Below are 19,593 nucleotides of genomic sequence, written 5' to 3' on the forward strand. Positions count from 1 at the left end.
GATGTTTCTCTCTCTCCCTCTTCCTTTCTCTCTCTCTAAAATAATAAAAACATATTAAAAATACTTAAAAAAATAATCTTATTCTTTTTACTGCTCAAACATCCCTTCCTCTATTTACTTATTATTTTCAAAAGGCTTAATTTTATCCTTTTAAAATACCATAGTAATTATGTTATAGCTCATATGTATAAGATTTGCCAAATATTTTTCAAATTATGTTTTTATATTGTTTTCATATATTGACTTACTGTGGGTTCATTTTTATTCTTATTGAAGAATATACTTTATTATTACACTGGGGATCTCTAGGTCTTCAGTACCTTCTTATTTGCATATTTAATAAAGCTGTACTTTGCCCTAATCATTCAGGATTATTCTCAACAACATAAAAATTTAGAACATCATTCTACTCCTCTTAGCACATTAAAGATAGTAGCTTATTGTCTTCAGTCCCTTTCCTGCTGTTGAGAAGTCACTTTCAGTTGAATTGTTGTTCTTGTAAATATAATTGTATTTTACCTTTGATAACTTTTATTATTTCCTCTTTTTTTTGCAAAATTAAAAAAATATATATTTTTATTGATTTCAGAGAGGAAGGGAGAGGGAGAGAGAGACAGAAACATCAAGGATGAGAGAGAATCATTGATTGGCTCCCTCTTACACGCCCCACACTAGGGATTGAGCTTGAAACCCTGGGTAGGTGTCCTGACCAGGAATTGAACCGTGACCTCTTGGTTCATAAGTTGGTGCTCAACCACTTAGCCATGCAGGCCTGGCTACTATTTCCTCTTAATACTGGAAAAAGTAAATTATATAAAATAGTTGAACAAAGACTGTTTAAGAGTCAAATGAAATTATAGCTCCTATCAAGTATCATAAACCTGATGAAATAATAAAGGAACTATAAAGAAGCAAAGAAAAGAATGGATGTAGAAAGAATCCACTTAAAAATCTTGAAAAGCAAAAAAAAAAAAAAGTCATTAAATTTTTTAAAAAAATGAGGCAGATAGGATAAATTTCAACCTGTTGTCAGTCATAGAAGAAGTGTACAATTAGAATATAGTTATGAAATGTCTAGAACAGTGTGAAGACAGCAAAAGAGAAAAATATCCAAAAGGGTAATTAATTAAGAGACATAAGATAGGTTGACTGACTGCATCATTGTTTGAATAGGCATTCCAGAAAGTGTAGACACAGTGAAATTTAGAGAATGGAAGAAAGACAATAGTCAAAGAGATAGGGTGGATAAATGGTGATGGAGGGGAACTGAGGTGGTGAACACACAGTACAATATACAGATAATGTATATAGAATTGTATACCTGAAGCCTATATAACCTTATTAATCAATGTCACCCCATAAACATGTCAATAAAAAACATACAATAGAATTTACATTCATTGAGAATTTATTTTTTATTTATACTACCAGAGACTGGATGCACGAAATTAGTGCAAGAGTAGGACTTCCTTTACCCGGTTGCTGGCACCAGCTTCCCTCTGGGACCTGGGCTTCCCTCGTAGCCCTGGCTTCATCCGGAAGGTCATCTGGTCTAATTAGCATATTATGCTTTTATTATTATAGATTCTATTCTCATAGTATATATTTTTATTTAAAAACTAGAGGCCCAGTGCATGATTGAATCATGCACGTGTAGGGTCCCCTACACGCTTTCGCTTTTCACGGGGGAGCTAGGTGCCTGTCCGCTGGTGCACCAGGCCTTTCAGGGGCCTCCGGCTCAGCGGAGGCCTCTGAAGGGCCTGGTGCCAGAGCAGACAGGCACCCAGCTCCCACGCTTTTGATGGTCCACGGCCGCTGAGGGGGGCTACCCTGCTGTTGAGAGGCGCAGGGGGCAGGACTCCCACCCCCTGTGCCTCTCAACAGCAGGGTAGCCCCCCTCAGTGGCAGCGGATCCGTGCCTCTCAATGGCCAGATAGGCCACCCCGAGTCCCGCCCCCCAGCCTCCCGCTGCCCAATTGTGGGCGTAGCAGAGTGATGGTAATTTACATGTTACTCTATTATTAGATAGGATTTATGTCCTTTTTAGTTATAAAAATTCTTCATTTTGCTTGAGGGTACTTTTTTTTTTTTTTTTTACATTATAAATCTTTTCTTTTGGAATAATTTTAGATTTACAGGAAAGTTACAATGATTGTACACAGTTTTCATACACCCTTCACCTAGCTTCCCTAATGTCTAACATAACTATAGTACACTTGGCTTGAGGGTACTTTTATCTTTTTTATTGCACTCATTAAGTGGAATTGTTTTTTGCAAGTTAAGGACTTAGGTCTATTTTTAATTTTGGAATATTTTTGGATAAGTCTCTTCAAATAATGTTTCTTTACTATTATTCTTTTGCTTTAGAAATTTTATAATATCTAAGTTTAGCCTCTCAGTCTATTATTTGTGTCTCTAAATTACACTTTGAAAAGTGTATTCCTTTGTCTGCCTGTATTAAAATCTGGGTGGACTTAAATGTGACTTTCCAGTATATTACCTCTCTCTTTAATGTTAGATGTAGAAATTATTCCCTTTATTGATTAAAAAAAATTTTGTGGCTATATTTTAATTTCAACGGTTTGTAGTTAATCTGTTTTTATACACTGTTTATGTTTTCATGGCTACATTGTTTATTTTTTCTTAATGTAATAAGCATTTTAGACAATATGCCTTTTAAAATCTATTGAAACATCCTATATTTTATGCATTTAATTGCATCTTGAATAAATTCAAGTTTCTAATTGTTTACTTTGTTTTTCCTCTTTAACATGAAATTTGTGTGTTTTCAAATTTTCTTTTACTTGATTTTAATTTGCTTTTTCAGCCTTTTCTCTTTCCTTGTCTTGTGATTTGAGTTTTTGTTGCTCCTCACTTGGCTCCGCACCCTCTAGCGTAGAATCAGGTCCTATGACAGTGTCTCAGGCTTTGGTGATTTAATGAGAGAGCAGCAAGCATACTGACTTTTTTATAGTCCTCTTATCCAGAAGCCCAGTAGCTGTTCTATACCTCCTTCTATGGCCCCAGCCCAAGTGCTTAGTTTTAAGGAACCATATTTGTACCCCGCCTCCCAAAACTTGCTTTGACTCCATCCAAACTGAGTTCCAGGTATGACTCTATGCTTTCATCCTGGGAACATGTTATCATATTTCTGATTTATTTCTGGTATGTGGAAGAATTGTCTCATTTCAAATTCTGGCTGTCTATTCGGGTTTGCAGTTTATATTTTGATCTGTAATTTTCATATATTTCAAGTAGAAGAGAACTAAAGAACTCATCTTGAGCATAGCTCTTTACTTTAAACTAAATATACAACCAATAGTGTCAGTGCAATGATAAAATTAAGTGCCACTAAGCTTCAATTTCTGGGAGAAAACAGAGATTAGTGTTAAATGATCTGTCTCTGTCTCTTCATAAAATTCAGGTGATTATTGCTTATAATACTTTTCAAGGAGTATCAAAGCTTTTATTTTTTAAAGGAAATCTGAGACCCTACTTTTTATGTGAACTCTCCCAATTTTTAATATTGGTCAATATCTAAAGTTTTTAAATATCTCTAAATGCCACATTTGCAGATGAGCATCACAGGACTGTGGGCTGGATTGAATCCATGGATTACTGATTTGTGGCTTCTGGCATAGATTCTCTCTGTATGAGGATATCATGTTTTCCCTTTTCTGCTCCTCAGCTCTGAAGTTTCTGTTCCTAAGTGCAGCATTGTATTTACCTGTCAGAAGAACATGGGGAGCAACCAGACATGGATCACAGAAGTTATCCTGCTGGGCTTCCAAGTTGACCCAGAACTTGAAGTTTTCCTCTTTGGGTTCTTTTTGCTCTTCTACAGCCTCACCCTGATGGGAAATGGGGTGATCCTGGGGCTCATCTGCTTGGACTCCAGACTGCACACCCCCATGTACTTCTTCCTCTCAAACCTGGCCATCATTGACATGTCCTATGCCTCAAGCACTGTTCCCAAGATGCTGGCAAATCTTGTGATGCAGAAGAAAACCATCTCCTTTGCTCCATGCATTCTTCAGACCTTCCTGTACTTGGCATTTGCGGTCACAGAGTGTATGAGTTTGGTGGTGATGTCCTATGATCGGTACGTGGCCATCTGCCACCCCCTCCATTATTCTGTCATCATGAGCTGGAGAGTGTGCATAGTCCTGGCTGCCGCTTCCTGGATATTCAGCTTCCTCTTGGCTCTAGTCCACATTACTCTCATCCTGAGGCTGCCCTTTTGTGGGCCACAAAAAATCAACCACTTTTTCTGTCAAATCATGTCAGTCCTCAAATTGGCCTGTGCTGACATTAGGCTCAATCAGATTGTCCTGTTTGTGGGCTCTGTGTTTGTCTTAGTGGGGCCTCTGGGCTTGGTGCTGGTGTCCTACACACGCATCCTCTTTGCCATCCTGAGGATCCAGTCTGGGGAGGGCCGCCGAAAGGCCTTCTCCACCTGCTCCTCCCACCTCTGCGTGGTCGGGCTCTTCTTTGGCAGTGCCATCATCATGTACCTGGCCCCCAAATCCAGCCACTCTCAAGAACAAAGGAAGATTCTATCATTGTTTTACAGCCTTTTCAACCCGTTGCTGAATCCCCTGATCTACAGCCTGAGGAACGCAGAGGTGAAGGGAGCCCTGAGGAGACTGGGGAAGAAGAGATCACTGTGAGGGATGGCTAGGTGTTGTGAGGTTGTGAGCTCATCCTCCTGATTCTGGGACCTTGAATGCTCTTTTGAGTCTTTTAATTTAATCAACCCAGAACTCTTTGTTTTTGGGCTTCTTATAAAATGAGAAAATAAATACTCTTCTTATTTAAGCCATTGATACCAAACCTGAGATAAAGTGTGAAACAGAAAATCACAGTCTAATCCTATTCATGAAATAGATGCAAATATTTTAAAGTCTTAGTAAAATAAAATAACTTTGCATTTTGATACAGTTTTTAGGCCCCCAAATGCAAGAATTATTTAACATAAAAACAAACATTAGGAAAATAACTTGTCACATTAATAAATTAAAGGATGCATGTCAGTAGGTCTAAGAAAGTTTTTGACAAAAATTAACTTTAATTATGATAAGTCTCTTTTTTGTTGTTGTTAATCCTCACCCGAGGATACTTTTCCATTGATTTTTAGAGAGAGTGGAAGGGAGGGGAGAGACAGAGATAGAGAGACATCGATGTGAGAGAGATACGCACCCCAACTATTGGTGAGGAACCTGCAGCTTAACTGGAATTGGCTGGTCAGTGCTTTATCCACTGAGCAAGATCAGCTAGGGCTGATAACACTCTTTACAAGCTAATATAACAATAAGTATTTTTAAAGAGGACCTATCAAGAAAAAGAAAAAAAAGAAAACTCACACAGCAGACATCATACTTAATGATGAAATGCTAATATCCTTCCCTTTAAGATAAAGAATGAGATAAGCCCTAGCCGATTTGGGTCAGTGGATAGAGCGTCAGTCAGTGGACTGAAGGGTCCCGTGTTTGTACCTTGCTTGCAGGCTTGATCCCTTGCCCTGGCCCTGGTCAGGGCGGGTACAAGAGGCAACTAATTGATGTGTCTATCTTACATCGATATTTCTCTTTTTCTGTCTCTCCTCCTCCCTCTCTCTCTAAAAATCAATGGAAAAATATCCTTGGGTGAGGATTAACAACAACAACAACAACAACAACAACAAAAAGAAAAAAAAAAGAAAAGAAAAAAAGAATGAGATAAAGATGTACAACATTGCTTTGTTTTCAATGTTTACTAGAGATCCTAACTAATACAGTTAGATAAAAAGAAGAAATACAGGCACGTGCATGTGCACACACACACATTTGAGAAAGAATAAACACATTGTGGTTATATGCAAATGACATGAAAATGTATGTTAGAAATCAAAGGAATCTTTTGATATATTATTGTAATTGTAAGGAAGTTTAACAAGGTAATTTATTACAAAATCAATATGAACATAGGTAATATTTTCATATAAACAATAACAAATAATTAAAAATGAAAATTTATAAAATGCAGCCATAAACAGCAGGACTTAATTTTTCAATGCTTATGAGTAAATATAACAAAGGATGTATAAAATACTGTAAAGAAACAATTAGAAAAATGTATTGAGTCACCATGGTAACTAAGTACACAGATATTCAATGTGAGATATGCTAGATTTTTTACTTTGGAAACACAATATTACAAAAACAGTCTCCTCAAATTGATTGATAAACTTAATGTAATCTTAATAAATTTCCAACAATATCGCAGCAGAATGTGTGGGTTTGCGCAGAACTTGAAAGGGCCAAGGCTAGCCCAAACACTGTTAAAAAAGATAAAATATAAGGTGGAAGGATTTGCTTCCCCAGGTAACAAGATGTACTATAAGGTGCCAAACAAGGGAAGTATGGTAATCATCTAGGGATTGACCAACAAACAAACTGAACAGAATATGAAGCATAGCAGTAGATTCATGTCTTCATGACCACTTGCTAGATGAGGGGTGTGGCAGGGCAAGGAAGGGCTTTGCTGGAAATGGTGCTGGCACAATTGAGTAGCCACATACGTACTCACACGTGGGAAACACAAGTCCTAGTGTATTCAAGACCCAAGTATCAGAGGCAAAACTATAAAGGTTTTAGAATATACGAAGGGAAGGATTTAAAAAATAATATGCAAATGATTAGTCACAAAAGAAAACATTGATAAATTTGACTAAATTGAAATTAAGAATGTGTATTATTCAATAAAGAGCATAAAAAGGGTGAAAAGGCAAGACATAGAATCCTCTTCTACCAGACCTTCTAATTTATTAGGTCTCAAGTATTCCTTCCTCCAAGACCAGCATATTTCAGAATTCCACTTGTCACGACGAGGTGACTTTCTACCACATTACTCCAGTTTATCTTTTTACCCAAATCACTTTACAAAATAAACACACTTTAAGAATGAAAGCAGAATAGAGATTTTTTTCCTGACCATATGATGGATGAACCATTTTCAGATGTTCTGTGGTAAAACATGCTAACATAATATTTAAAATTAATTTAAAAAAGAAGCACAATAAATTCTTTTGTCTGTCTTTCCTCTGTTTACAGGAAGGACAGTCTTTTCCAGAAGCTTTTCCTCTGAGCAGATTTCCCTTTTCTGCCAGTGACCAAAATTGGGTCAAATGACCATCTCTAAACCGGTGACTGACAAAAAGGATGAAATTGGAGCTTGGCTTAGATCAATCATGGCTTACTCCCCTGTGGCTCAAAGTGAGGCCCTCATCCTCTGATAATTTTACTTCCTCATATGGAAAGAAAATCAGCAGTGCTAGGTCAGCAAGGAGGGGAGCAATGGCCCAGGGCAGACAAATAGCAGTATCTACTAAATGTTTAAGTTCTGAAGCAAGCCTTCTTACCTCTTGAGAAGTCAGAAATTGAAGTGTGTTAATTTCCTCATATTTCAGTTTTAAGCACCTAATTGATACTCTCTCAAGATAAGACTTAGTCTTTAAAAACCTAATGGACACAACCTCTAAGTAAAATGAGAAATTATTCTTTTACCAAGGAGGTTGTTTTAAGACTCTCATCTTATACCATTTAAAAAAAGGACTCTGAAATAGAATAAGTACTTTAGTTATGTAGTAGATAGTTTTTTTTGCTATTACATTAAAAATAAATGTGCTTAGCCCTAACCAGTTTGGCTCAGTGGATAGAGCATTGGCCTGCAGACTGAAGGGTCCCAGGTTCAATTCCGGTCAAGGGCATGTACCTTGGTTGTGGGCACATTCCCAGTAGGGGGCGTGCAGAAGGCAGCTGATCTGATGTTTCTCTCTCATCGATGTTTCTAACTCTCTATCCCTCTCACTTCCTCTCTGTAAAATCAATAAAATATATTAAAAAAATAAATGTGATTAAAAATAGCATGAATATGAACCAATTTACTAGTATATAAAATATTTATCATGTGTTTATACTTTTCTCATATTTTTCTAAGTGCACAGAGATATGTGTGATTCCACTAACCAAATGTGAAATTATTCATCCATCTGTCCTATTAGCCTTGAATATATATATATATATATATATATATATATATATCCATCCAGAAATCTCTGGGATATTGAGCCTTTAATCATAATGGTTCCCACAGGGTGCTTGATCAGCAGTGGCAACAAATTTGACAAGGAAACTATAATAGGCCAATGTTTTCTCTCACCTGACTTTCTAAGCTGCAAGAGTGTATAGATTGAATACTTATAGCTGCAAGTAATGAAGGTAACTAATTTCCCTGTTATTTTCTGGTTTGGATTCTTTGGACCTGTTGCTTAAGCTTTCTGTACCTTTCAGGCCCCTCCCTTCCCCACCCCGCCCCCCCACCAGCCTTGGTCATCTCGGATAACATATCCATTTCTCAGGAGATTTCCATTCTTTATCTAGACTGGTTACTTTCTAGCAATTCCATCTGCCTTTATCCTAAGTTGGACTCCTTAGTTCATTCATGTAATGTCTTCTTCTTTTTTGTCTTACTCCCTTGTTTTGGTGGAGCGCATCCTATAATAGCATCATACATTTAAAAAAGATATGTCATGACAAGTTATGATGAAAACAGTCATGAACACTTCTAATTTCTCATCATTGCTAACATTATTTTATCTTTCTCAACTATCCCATTGAAATTCTTTGTGCTAAGTGGACTTAAAAAAATAATAATAGACTCAAGCCCTGTGAAGGAGGAATTTCTGTCTCAGAGATGGCAAAATATTAAAACTATATTTAAGTGCAGCTAAAGGTTATTGCACCTAATTGTGATCTGCAAACATTTTTATCCCTAAAGGTCCATCACCAATGATGGAGCCAAGTATGCTTTGTAATATTTATTATTACTAAAATATAAAATAGTAATCAAATAAATATTAATACTCACAAGAAGTCTAATACTTTTGAGAGTAAATGTTTTTGCTCTAGTGTTTCAAAGATTAGAAACAAAAAATAGAGATGACTCATGACACCTCTTTGTATCCACCATAAGCTGTGTTAAATGATATTATATTGTCCTCATCAAAAGAAATAAAAGTGGTAATTATGCATATCTGAATGAACATGCACCAAATTATTATCCTTAGCTCTCTCTGGGTATTGATAAGTGAAATTTATTTTTTTATAATAATTTTGTTTTGCTTGTAAAATATAGGAAAGATGAACACTATAAGAATATTAAAAGTAAAGAGAAATTATTTAAGCACCACCTTGAAGGGTGTTTTAATAAATGCATTTAGTCTACCAGAGAAGGGAGTCCAATTTTGGTTGAAAGGGCTGAAGAGGGCTCTATGAGTGCTTTGAGAATAGGTATTATGTCTGAAGTCAAATGGGTGACACAAGGATAAAACTGACTTAAAACAAAGAATGATAATTTATTTTATTTATTTATTTTCTTTTATTAAGGTATTATATATGTACATATCTTACAAGAATGAGAATTTCATGAGTGGGAGTAGGAGTTGAATGAAGTAGAGAGTGTGTGCTGGAGAGTAATAAGAAAGTAAGAAGAGTAAGATTATTTTAAGAAAAGAACCCCAATTTGCCTCCTCTTAAATATATTTTTTTCTGTTCTCCAGTAGATAAAATGATTGCTCTAATTTTGAAGTGTTCCTTCCACCACAGTTTAAGAAGTAAGATTTTTTAGAGAATTCAACTAAGATACACTTAGGAAATTAGAAAGGGCAGGACTTTACAATCATCAAACAGAGAGAGAGAGATTCATTTTTCATTTTAACTGTGGGCTTTTAACTCAGGATAAATAAAAATGTGGCTCAGAAATCTGGAATGTTTGAAATGGAGGGCAAACTAAAGAAAATTAGGGAGAGTATATCTAAACTGCCAAGTCAAAAATACATGTGAGGAATGTGCAGTGATTATTTGGCAACCACATTTTCTCCATTGGGAGGTAACAATTTCTCTGAGATGATGTCTTAACAGGGTCCATGGGGCTCCTAGCTTGAGAGATCAAGAAATCACAGCCCTTCTGCCCAGTCCCCACTCCTAGGACAGAGACACTTCCTTGGGCACAAAACCACTCTAATGTGGTGGTCTCACACCAGAAAGGCTAGTCAAGAAGATCTGAGGCTAGTGCCTGGCACCCCCACTCCTTGCAGAGAGCCCAGTTCCTACAATGGAGATGCCACTCAGGGAGCAGTTTACCATGGTCCCCATACCTAGCTAAAAACAGTGGCTCAGAGAACTTGACTGGAGGTAAAGTAGCCTGTCTTCAAATAGATGGTAATCTCTCCTACAGGAGCTGACATCATTTGCAACAGTTTGGAGAAATTTAAGCCTAAGGGCTCTCTCAAAAACAGCCAGAAGTTCTGGTGAAAGATAGCTGGGAAAAGACTTATAGAACCACTAGAGGCCTGGTGCACAAAATTCGTGCACTTGGGGGGGGGTTTGTCCCTCAGCCTGGCCAGTGCCCTCTCACAGTCTGGGAGCCCTGGGGGGATGTCTGACTGATGGCTTAGTGGGTCTACGCTGTCAGTCGAGCATCCTTAGCATTGCCATGGAGGTGGGAGAGGCTCCCACCACTGCCGCTGTGCTCGCCAGCCACGAGCCCGGCTTCTGGCTGAGCGTCGCTCCCCCTGTGGGAGTGCACTGACCACCAGGGGGCAGCTCCTGCGTTGAGTGTTTGCCCCCTGGTGGTCAGCGTGCATCATAGTGACCTGTCTTTCCACCATTTGGTCATTTGCATATTAGCCTTTTATTATGTAGGATTGGAGATACTGTACAGGCTAAACTGTTGGCTAGCTAATTTGCAGGCAAGAGCTAGAGAAAGACGTAGCTGAGAGGGACCCTCTAGGGGTCAGAAGGAATCTCAAATACTAACTAACCAGTGGATCCCAAATTTGATTTGACCTTTCTCTTTTGCAGTATATGTCCTGGGTCATTACTGAAAACAATAGACTGATCAGCCCACAGTTAGTGTGGAGTTTAACAGCTGGACATGGTCAGTGACTAGGCAAAGAGAACCTGTCAAAACCACCCTCATCCCAGGATGAATGTAGGTGTACCCATGATTGCACTTCATGAGAAGCAGCACCCTCTGATGTTATCACTGAAGTACAGTGCAGGGGAGAATACATGCCACTAAAATAACCCAGACTATTAGTAAACCAACAAATAAGTAATCAAGCAGTTAAAAATAAAAAGCTCCAGAAGAGATGTGAGGAAGGTACGAAGACCCGGAGTTTTATCTAAAATTTTCCAGTATTTGGTTTAACAAAGGACATTTGGCTTTTATTCTTCTGCATTCTGTCTGATGCAACATCTCATGTCATGTTGCTCTGAGCTCCACTGTGCACTCAGGAGAGAGTGAGGATGAAAAAGGCAGAAAGTGTCTAAATGTTATTGTGAAAGTAGCTTTGACCTCATAGACCCTTTGAAAGGTTCTCAGAGATTCCCAGTTGTCCCTGGAACACATTCAAAGAATTCATAACAGTGTGCTTAAGCTTTGATCTCCACATCTGTAAAGTGAATATTATAATCAGATGGAACTATGCTGTCAATATATGGTATTTAGCACCTTTTCTGAAACATAAGAAGGACTTAATCATTGTTGCTGATGGATATTATAATCCTTCCTCCTTTGTATCTGTCAACCCTGACTGCAGTGAGAGATAGTCCTGCTTTGGGGAAACTGTTCTCTCTTAGGGTTGCCCTAACAAGTTTCATGGGAACCCGTGATTCAACCACCTAATAGTCCCAGCCTCTCGTGTACCTTTATGGGGAATGTAGAGAAGCATGCATTCATAAAGCTAATGATTATAAGAGTTTGGATACTGTAATTTGTGGTACCTGTCTCAGGTTTAAAACCTTGAGATATCTGAAAGTTTATGTAGAAACAGTAAGCTGCTAGTACTTTTCCTAGTATTTTTGTTTCCCTAGTATTTTTCCTCTGAGGACAATGAGACCCAATCTCTGCTCTCCTCCAGAGAGAAAATTCAGAGATTTTCTTTTTTCCCTCAGAGAGAAGATAACTAGGTAGGATAACTTATGATCCTTCTGGGAATTTGAACTCTCAATAGAAACTAAAGAATGTTTTTAATTCATCTAATTCTAAAGTAAAAGCTGTGCTCTTGGGCTCCTCTGAGAAACCTTCACCAAGACCCGTGGATCCTCCTGTACCTGGATTTAAACCCCCACAAGCTTCTGAGGCAGCAGGATACTACACCCAGTTTAGAGGTACATCTCAGCTCTGGGGGTTTATTCCAGGTCAGAGAGATGCTTGTGAGAAAACCCAGTGCTAGGATCTCCTTGTGCAGAAGTGGGGAATTCATGCTGGGATGCAGGTTTCAGTGCAGGCAGCTGGTGTAGGCCAGGACAGCCACCTGGCTGTGTGGACAGGAATGACATTGCTGGATGATCTTTCCTCCTGACTCGTATTGTGCCTTGCAGGTAGATACTGTATAATAGGCTTCCTTCCTCATCTTAGGGAACTACTAGATTTCTTCCTTCCTCATCTTAGGGAACTTCTGCCTACTGTGCTGTGGGCAGGGGCTTTGACCTCCTGATGTGCCTGTGTGGTGTTGGTCAGAGCCAGCACAGAGTCTCAGTGAGAGGCTGTGTATCCAGGCATTGTCTCTGAGTGAGGCTCTGACATAGCCAGATTAATGATGTTGCATATTACCTCGGCTAATGATGGTGGTGATGTCCAGGGAAAGTTCTCTCAGTGGAAAAGAATATCCTAGTAAGGGTTTCAGTAAGTCATTTCTTTGCTGAAACAGTATAAGGTATAAGTTTGCAACCTAGTATTGCCTTTCCTGACCTTCCCATGTTATCAGCGTATCAGGATGATTATCAGATTGGAAGCCACAGTATTTTATGTAAATAAATTCGTGCACCAGTGGGGTCCCTCGGTCTGGCCTGTGGGGATTGGGCCAAAAATGGCTCTCCAACACCCCCTGAGGGGTTCTGGATTGCAAGGGACCCCACCGGTGCACAATTGGGGCTGGGGAGGGGCAGCGGGATGGACTGCAGGAGGATCCAGGACTGTCCGGCCCCTCTCGCCCAGTCCTGATCAGCCAAACCCCAGCAGCAAGCTAACCTACTGGTTGGAGTGCCTGCCCATGATGGTCAGTGCGTGTCATAGCGACTGGTCGAACAGTCGAGCAGATGGTCAGACACTTAGCATATTAGGCTTTTATATATATATATATAGATCTTTCCTATCATAAAAGAAGATAGGTTGAGTGCCCAGACTCCTGACAAGAGTTGGAGCAATAGAATAAAGCTCCACAGATCAAGAAAACACTCGGAGTTATAGGACTGCCCAGATGAGGAACTGTTCATACTGATCACAAAAACCTTTTGTTATTTGAGCTTCAAGTGTTTTATTCACTCTAATGGGAAGGTGGAGTTTTAGGCCTCCCATGGTATTTTCTTCTCTATTTATGCAACATGTTTAAGTGATATGGTATTCTTTATATAAAAATATTGTTTAACTTGTAATTCCTGCATAGGCAGAAACCTGCCCCTCTTATTAATATATAGTGAAGAGTCATATAATTACAGATGCCATTCACCTAGAAAACAGGAGTTCCTCTCAAGCCAGAAATTGGAATCGAGGAGAAAATACTAGATTAGACACTACATGAGAAATCTGTATCTCTGTTTATAATAATGTGGATGTAAACTTGACTACTGGGATTAGGATAATTTCTTTCACATGGACCCATATGGAACCTGGGGAATAAGAGACACAAACTAATGTCACATACTAGTAAAATTGTGCCATTTCCTTCAAATTAGAGGGTAGATAGCTCAGGTAGCAGGAAGAATAAGAATAAGAATAAGAATAAGAATAAGAATAAGAATAAGAGGGATTTTCAGCCTGGTAACCAAATAGCTACATACATTATAAGTCAGGTTGTACTTAAGCGTTGTGGAGTATTAATTTCCACTTAGCATTTTTTCCTATTTTTCAGTTTTTGGCATCAATCTGAGATAAGAATGAACCAAAGGTTGATAATAAGCAGGCTTTCACCTAAGCATTAAAAGAGGATCAACGCTCCTTTGGCAGCCAGCATGGTAGGAACAGCCATAAAAGTGGGACAACCACATAGGAAGGTGAGTTTAGGATTTAGGGAAAAATAACTGTTAAATTAGACATCCTTCCACTGGGTGCTTTCTGACAGAGCTGGGATTATACATCTGGGATTTTGTTAGATGACTGAAGATAGAGAGATACATACATTCTATGACTGATTTGATTGAGCATTTTCAAATCTCAGAATTTACTATAAGGATTCATGAAAAAATAAAAAACAAAAATACAATAGTGTGCAGTTATTCAAAGCATGCTTCATAGAAATATTTTGACATGGGAAATAGTTCCTGGTGTGTTTCTAAATGAAAGAAGTAGATAAATACTGTTTGATATGCATATATTTGAATTCATGATATATATGAAAATAAATGCACAGTAAAAAGGTATAACTGTATTACAAATTATTAAAAATGATCACTTTTGACTTTTTTCAGGGTATTATCTTTTTAGTCTTCAATAGGGTTTCATAATGTTTTCCTAAGAAGCTTTTGAAAGTTGATGTCAAACCCTCACACCAGGTAAGAACCACCTTATTCACACAATGAACCACATTTTTACAACTTTAATCTCTAAAGTTAAAATGTCCAAGAGGCTAATTTTCTAAATATAAATTAAACAAAAGAATAATATAACCTTGATAATTAATGTGTTAGTTACAAATATATATTTTGCCTAAAAATAAACTACTAAATAAAATTAAGATTATTTTCTTTAATGCTAATAATGTTAATGTAGAGAAATAAATTGGACTTCATTAAAGGGAAGTCAGTTAAGCTGTTTTTAATTTTTATAAATATAAGAATCTGTTATCCCAATAGCAACTTGTATTCCTTGTCAAATTATATGATTGTTCTTTTAAAAGAGGACACCAGAAATATGGCAGAAATCATGATAAAAGTATAAATGATTAAAATCTAGATATTGTTTTATAAATATGACTCTTCAGTGAAGTAATCAGATTTTTTACTGAAGATCTCTCTTTAGAGAAATGGCTGGGTCCGAGGCTGAGGAAGGGAATGTATAAGAAAAGTGTAAACCATCATATCAGAAGTAAGGGAGTACTCAAAATTATGGAAACATGTTAACAGAACAAAAGGGCAGGCTTGGAGGGTTTATATCTAGAATAATTAAGCATGAATAAATAATAATAATTACAATCCCTTGATACAAATTCATAAGTCCATACTGATAGAAAGATGACAGATACAGATGCATAAAGGTATATAGATAATTGATAGATAGGTAGATAGATGATAGAGCCTTTCCTTAAAGGGAAATTGACAACCAATAAATATAACAACAATAATGGAGTAAGAACACCATATTTGCAATAATCATTACTAATAACTGAGCCAGGCAAGATAATCAACAGGCATTGAAATTAGTGATTAGAAAGGTTTATGAAGAACAGAATATTTTTTAGTAATTTTAATGGGTGCTCCAGAAATTACATCAGTGAAAAAAGATTATGATTTTGTAATGGAGATATTTGGGAGGCACCATCTTCACCAAGTGATGCAAGTTAGCATCACCAATAATGGAACAAATGAACATCAAGCACTTACTCATGGAATACAATGGAGAATGCTTATTTTTCCTGCAGAAAGTGAATAATCTGAATAAAAATGAGGAGCTTCATACAATTTCAATTTGGGGAACATCCTACTAAATAACTTCTCTATATTCTTCCAAAATTCAGTGGTCATGAATGGCAAAGACAGACTAACTAGTATTTCAGATGAAAGGAAACTCAAGATAAATGACATTAAGTATAATATGTAATTTTGGATTGGGTCCTGGATGGGGGAGTAGAGAGAGAATATTGTAGTTTAATGATTCACATCAACATTACATTGTCTGATTTTGATAATTATATTGTGGTTATATTTGTGAATGTCTTTGTTCTTGGTGAAAAAATGAGGAATTTAGGGTAATGGGCATTATCCCTACACTTTAATCTCAACTGGTTCAAACAAAGTAATAACCATATGTAATAATATAGAGAAAAAGAGAATGATAAAGCAAATATTAAAGAAATATTAAAATTTGTTGAATCTGGGTATCTGGGTATAGTGGAGTTCTTTGTTGAATCTGGGTATCTGCATATATTTGGAGTTCTTTGCATAATTCTTGATCCTTTTCTGTAAGTTTAAATTTATTTCATATTAAAAGTTAAAAATAGATAACCAATTTTGGAGAGTAGGAGAAGCTTTTTAATAGGGACAAGTATATAACTTTTCTCTGAGTTCATTTTGAGATAAATAACTCCAATTTTTGTTGATTATCCAGCTTTGACCTTCTATCACATCTAAATCCTTGAACAGCTGTCATTAAGGAATGGGGGACAACCAGTCCTGGGTCACAGAGTTCATCCTGGTGGGATTCCAGCTCAGTGCAGAGGTGGAAATGTTCCTCTTCTGGATCTTCTTCCTGTTCTATACCTTCAGTCTGTTGGCAAATGGCATGATCTTTGTACTCATCTGTCTGGACCAGAGACTACACACTCCCATGTACTTCTTTCTCTCACACTTGGCCATCATTGATATGTCCTATGCTTCCAACAATGTCCCCAAGATGCTGGCAAACTTAGTGAACCAGAAGAGAACCATCTCCTTTGTCCCATGCATTGTGCAGACATTTTTGTATTTGGGTCTTGCTGCTACAGAATGCCTGATTTTGGTGGCGATGTCCTATGATCGGTTTGTGGCCATTTGCCACCCCCTCCAGTACACTGTCATTATGAGCTGGAGAGCTTGCACAGCCCTGGTCATCACTTCCTGGTCATGTGGATTTGTCCTGGCTCTGATCCATGCGATTCTCCTTGTAAGGTTGCTCTTCTGTGGGCCCCTGGAAATAAACCACCTCTTCTGTGAGATCCTGTCTGTCCTCAAGCTGGCTTGTGTTGATACATGGATCAACAAAGTGGTCATCTTCTCAGCTTCTGTCTTTGTCTTAGTTGGGCCCTTCTGCTTAATGCTAGTTTCCTATATACGCATCCTCTGGGCCATCCTAAATATCCAGTCAAAGGAGGGACGCAAAAAAGCCTTCTCCACCTGCTCCTCCCACCTCTGTGTGGTTGGACTCTTCTTTGGCATAGCCATGGTGGTTTATATGGTCCCAGAATCCAGTCAACGAGAGGAGAAGGAGAAAATACTGTCCTTGTTTCACAGTCTCTTTAACCCAATGCTAAACCCCCTCATCTACAGCCTGAGGAACACTCAGGTGAAGGATGCCTTGTATAGAGCACTGCAGATGAGGTCCATGTGAAGGGTAGATAGATGTTCAAGTGCCTTATGAAATATGTGGTTTGGTGAAGGAAACACTCGGAAAAATTTCCCAATTAGAAGTTTGATATTAAAATAGTAATTATTCAAATTTTAGCTCTAAAAGTAGGATAAAATTCCACAGAAGAGCGTATCTTCTAAGGTTGAAATGGGACAACTAAATTATCAGAATATCTGGTCTTTCTTTAAAAAAATAATAAATTCTCTTCATTTTTTTAAGGCCAGGAATATTATATGGAGAACAAATTAAATGTGAGAAAGTTTTATCAATACATTTCTTTGGCTTATGTATTTATACATATGTGACCTCTTGTCACTTCATTAGAACAAAGGGTTGGGGAAATGTGCACACTAGTATTTTTGAATGACTCATTAGTATTTCTTAGTATATACCAGTTTGAGAATTTACATTAACCTAAGCCTTATAGTCTTTAAAGGGCATAGGCAGTAATTCCCAGCAGTTTTAAAATTACTGAATTCATCAAATACTTATAAGCATTAAAAAATGTATGAATTAAAATTACATCCATTATCTTGGGAGATTTAATTCACAATTATCTGGGAATGCATTATCTGTTCTGTTGAAACCTTGTTGTAAGGTATGTGTGATACAATGGCATTATATTTATGCAACATGTTTAAGTGATATGGTATTTTTTGTATAAAAATATTGTTTAGCTTGTATTTCCTGCATAGGTAGAAACCTTCCCCTTTTATTATATAACTAGAGGCCCGATGCACGAAATTCATGCACGGGGTGGGAGGGGGGGAGTGTGTATCTCTCAGTCCAGCCTGCACCCTCTCCAATCTGGGACCCCTCGAGGGATGTCTGACTTCCTGGTGGGATCAGGCCTAAACAGGCAGTCGGACATCTCACAATCCAGGACTGCTTGCTCCCAACCGCTCACCTGCCTGACTGCCTGATTGCCCTTAATCACTTCTGCCTGCTAGCCTTATCACCCCCTAACCTCTCCCCTGCCAGCCTGATTGACACCTAACTGCTCCCCTGCTGGCCCAATTGCCCCTAACTGCCCTCCCCTGCTGGCCTGGTCATCCCCAACTGCCCTCCCTTGACAGCCTGGTTGCCCCTAATTGCCCTCCCCTGCAGGCCTGGTCCTCCCCAACTGCCCTCCCCTGCAGGCCTTGTCCCCCCCCCCCCCAACTGTCCTCCCCTGCAGGCCTTGTCCCCCCCAACTGCCCTCCCCTGCTGGCCTGATTGCCTACAACTGCCCTCCCCTGCGGCCATCTTGTGGCGGCCATCTTTGACCAAATGGGGCAGCCATCTTGTGTGTTGGAGTGATGGTCAATTTGCATATTACCTCTTTATTATATAGGATTATACATGCCATTCACCTAGAAAACAGGAATTCCTCTCAATCCAGAAAATGGAATTGAGAAGAAAACACTAGATTAGACACTACATGAGAAATCTGTATCTCTGTTCTTAATAATGTGGATGTAAACTGTCTAGGAAGGAATTCTGAATAGTGGCATCAGGATGGTTTCTTTCACATGGAACCATATAGAACCTGCAGAGTAAGAAACACAAACTAATGTCACATGAAATTGTGTGAATTCCTTCAAATTAGAGGGTAGATAACTCAGGTAGCAGGTAGAACAAGAATAAGATTAACAGGGTTTTTCAGCCTGGTAACCAAATAATCTACCCTCCTCTTGAATTTTTCAGAAAGTTTGAGGAGGATAGGTGTTAATTCTTCTTAATTACTGTGTATGTAGGCAGCAGAGCTTACTGAATATCTTATCTAATAAAGAGGGAATATGCTAATTGACCCTCATGTTGTCGCAAAGATGGCAGTGCCCACAGCCAATAAGGAGGGAATATGCTAATTGACTGCCACACTCTCAAAGATGGCGGCACCCACAGCCACAAGATGGTGGTGCCCAGTCCCCTCAGCCCCACCGGGGCGGCAGACATGTGGGCCCAGCCTTGCTGTGCACCTGCCTCTGAAGTCCCCCAGTCCCTTCAGCCCCCAGCTGCCCAGAGCCAGCATGAGGCACAGGCAAGCCTCGGATGACGGCTGCCCAGCCGCCAAGGGCCGCCCTCTCCCTTTCCATCTCAGGTAACCAGGGCCAGCCAAGGCTTGCATTGCTGGCAGTGGCAGCAGCAGAGGTGTGATGGGGGCATCGCCTTTCCCTGGTCGCCGGGTCGCCTCCTGCCCATGAGGACTCCCGGACTGTGAGAGGGGGCAGGCCGGGCTGATGGAACCCCTGC

At 38.8% G+C, this 19,593-nt stretch overlaps 2 protein-coding genes across 3 annotated transcripts; both read left to right on the top strand.

The window, feature by feature from the left end:
* Positions 1 to 3,017: 3,017 nt before the first annotated feature.
* On the top strand, positions 3,018 to 4,670 carry LOC103297270 (olfactory receptor 2A12). Of its 2 annotated transcripts, XM_054726283.1 has the most exons (2): positions 3,018 to 3,032; positions 3,738 to 4,670. In XM_054726283.1, exons 1-2 carry the CDS (start codon positions 3,018 to 3,020, stop codon positions 4,668 to 4,670), a joined length of 948 nt encoding a protein of 315 aa, XP_054582258.1. The 2 variants fall into 2 exon arrangements, with proteins under 2 accessions (XP_054582258.1, XP_008152183.2); XM_008153961.3 differs by lacking the exon at positions 3,018 to 3,032 and having other exon boundaries at positions 3,568 to 4,670.
* An 11,743-nt stretch (positions 4,671 to 16,413) lies between these two features.
* LOC103297271 (olfactory receptor 2A2) lies at positions 16,414 to 17,343 on the top strand. Its single transcript, XM_008153962.2, has one exon. It carries the CDS (start codon positions 16,414 to 16,416, stop codon positions 17,341 to 17,343), a length of 930 nt encoding a protein of 309 aa, XP_008152184.1.
* The last annotated feature ends 2,250 nt before the right edge of the window (positions 17,344 to 19,593 follow it).

This window comes from Eptesicus fuscus, chromosome 14, assembly GCF_027574615.1.
Source record: "Eptesicus fuscus isolate TK198812 chromosome 14, DD_ASM_mEF_20220401, whole genome shotgun sequence".
NCBI lineage: Eukaryota > Metazoa > Chordata > Mammalia > Chiroptera > Vespertilionidae > Eptesicus > Eptesicus fuscus.

Coding starts and splice junctions, on each gene's coding strand:
- LOC103297271 (XM_008153962.2), top strand. CDS start 16,414: ATGGGGGACAACCAGTCCTGGGTCACAGAGTTCATCCTGGTGGGATTC.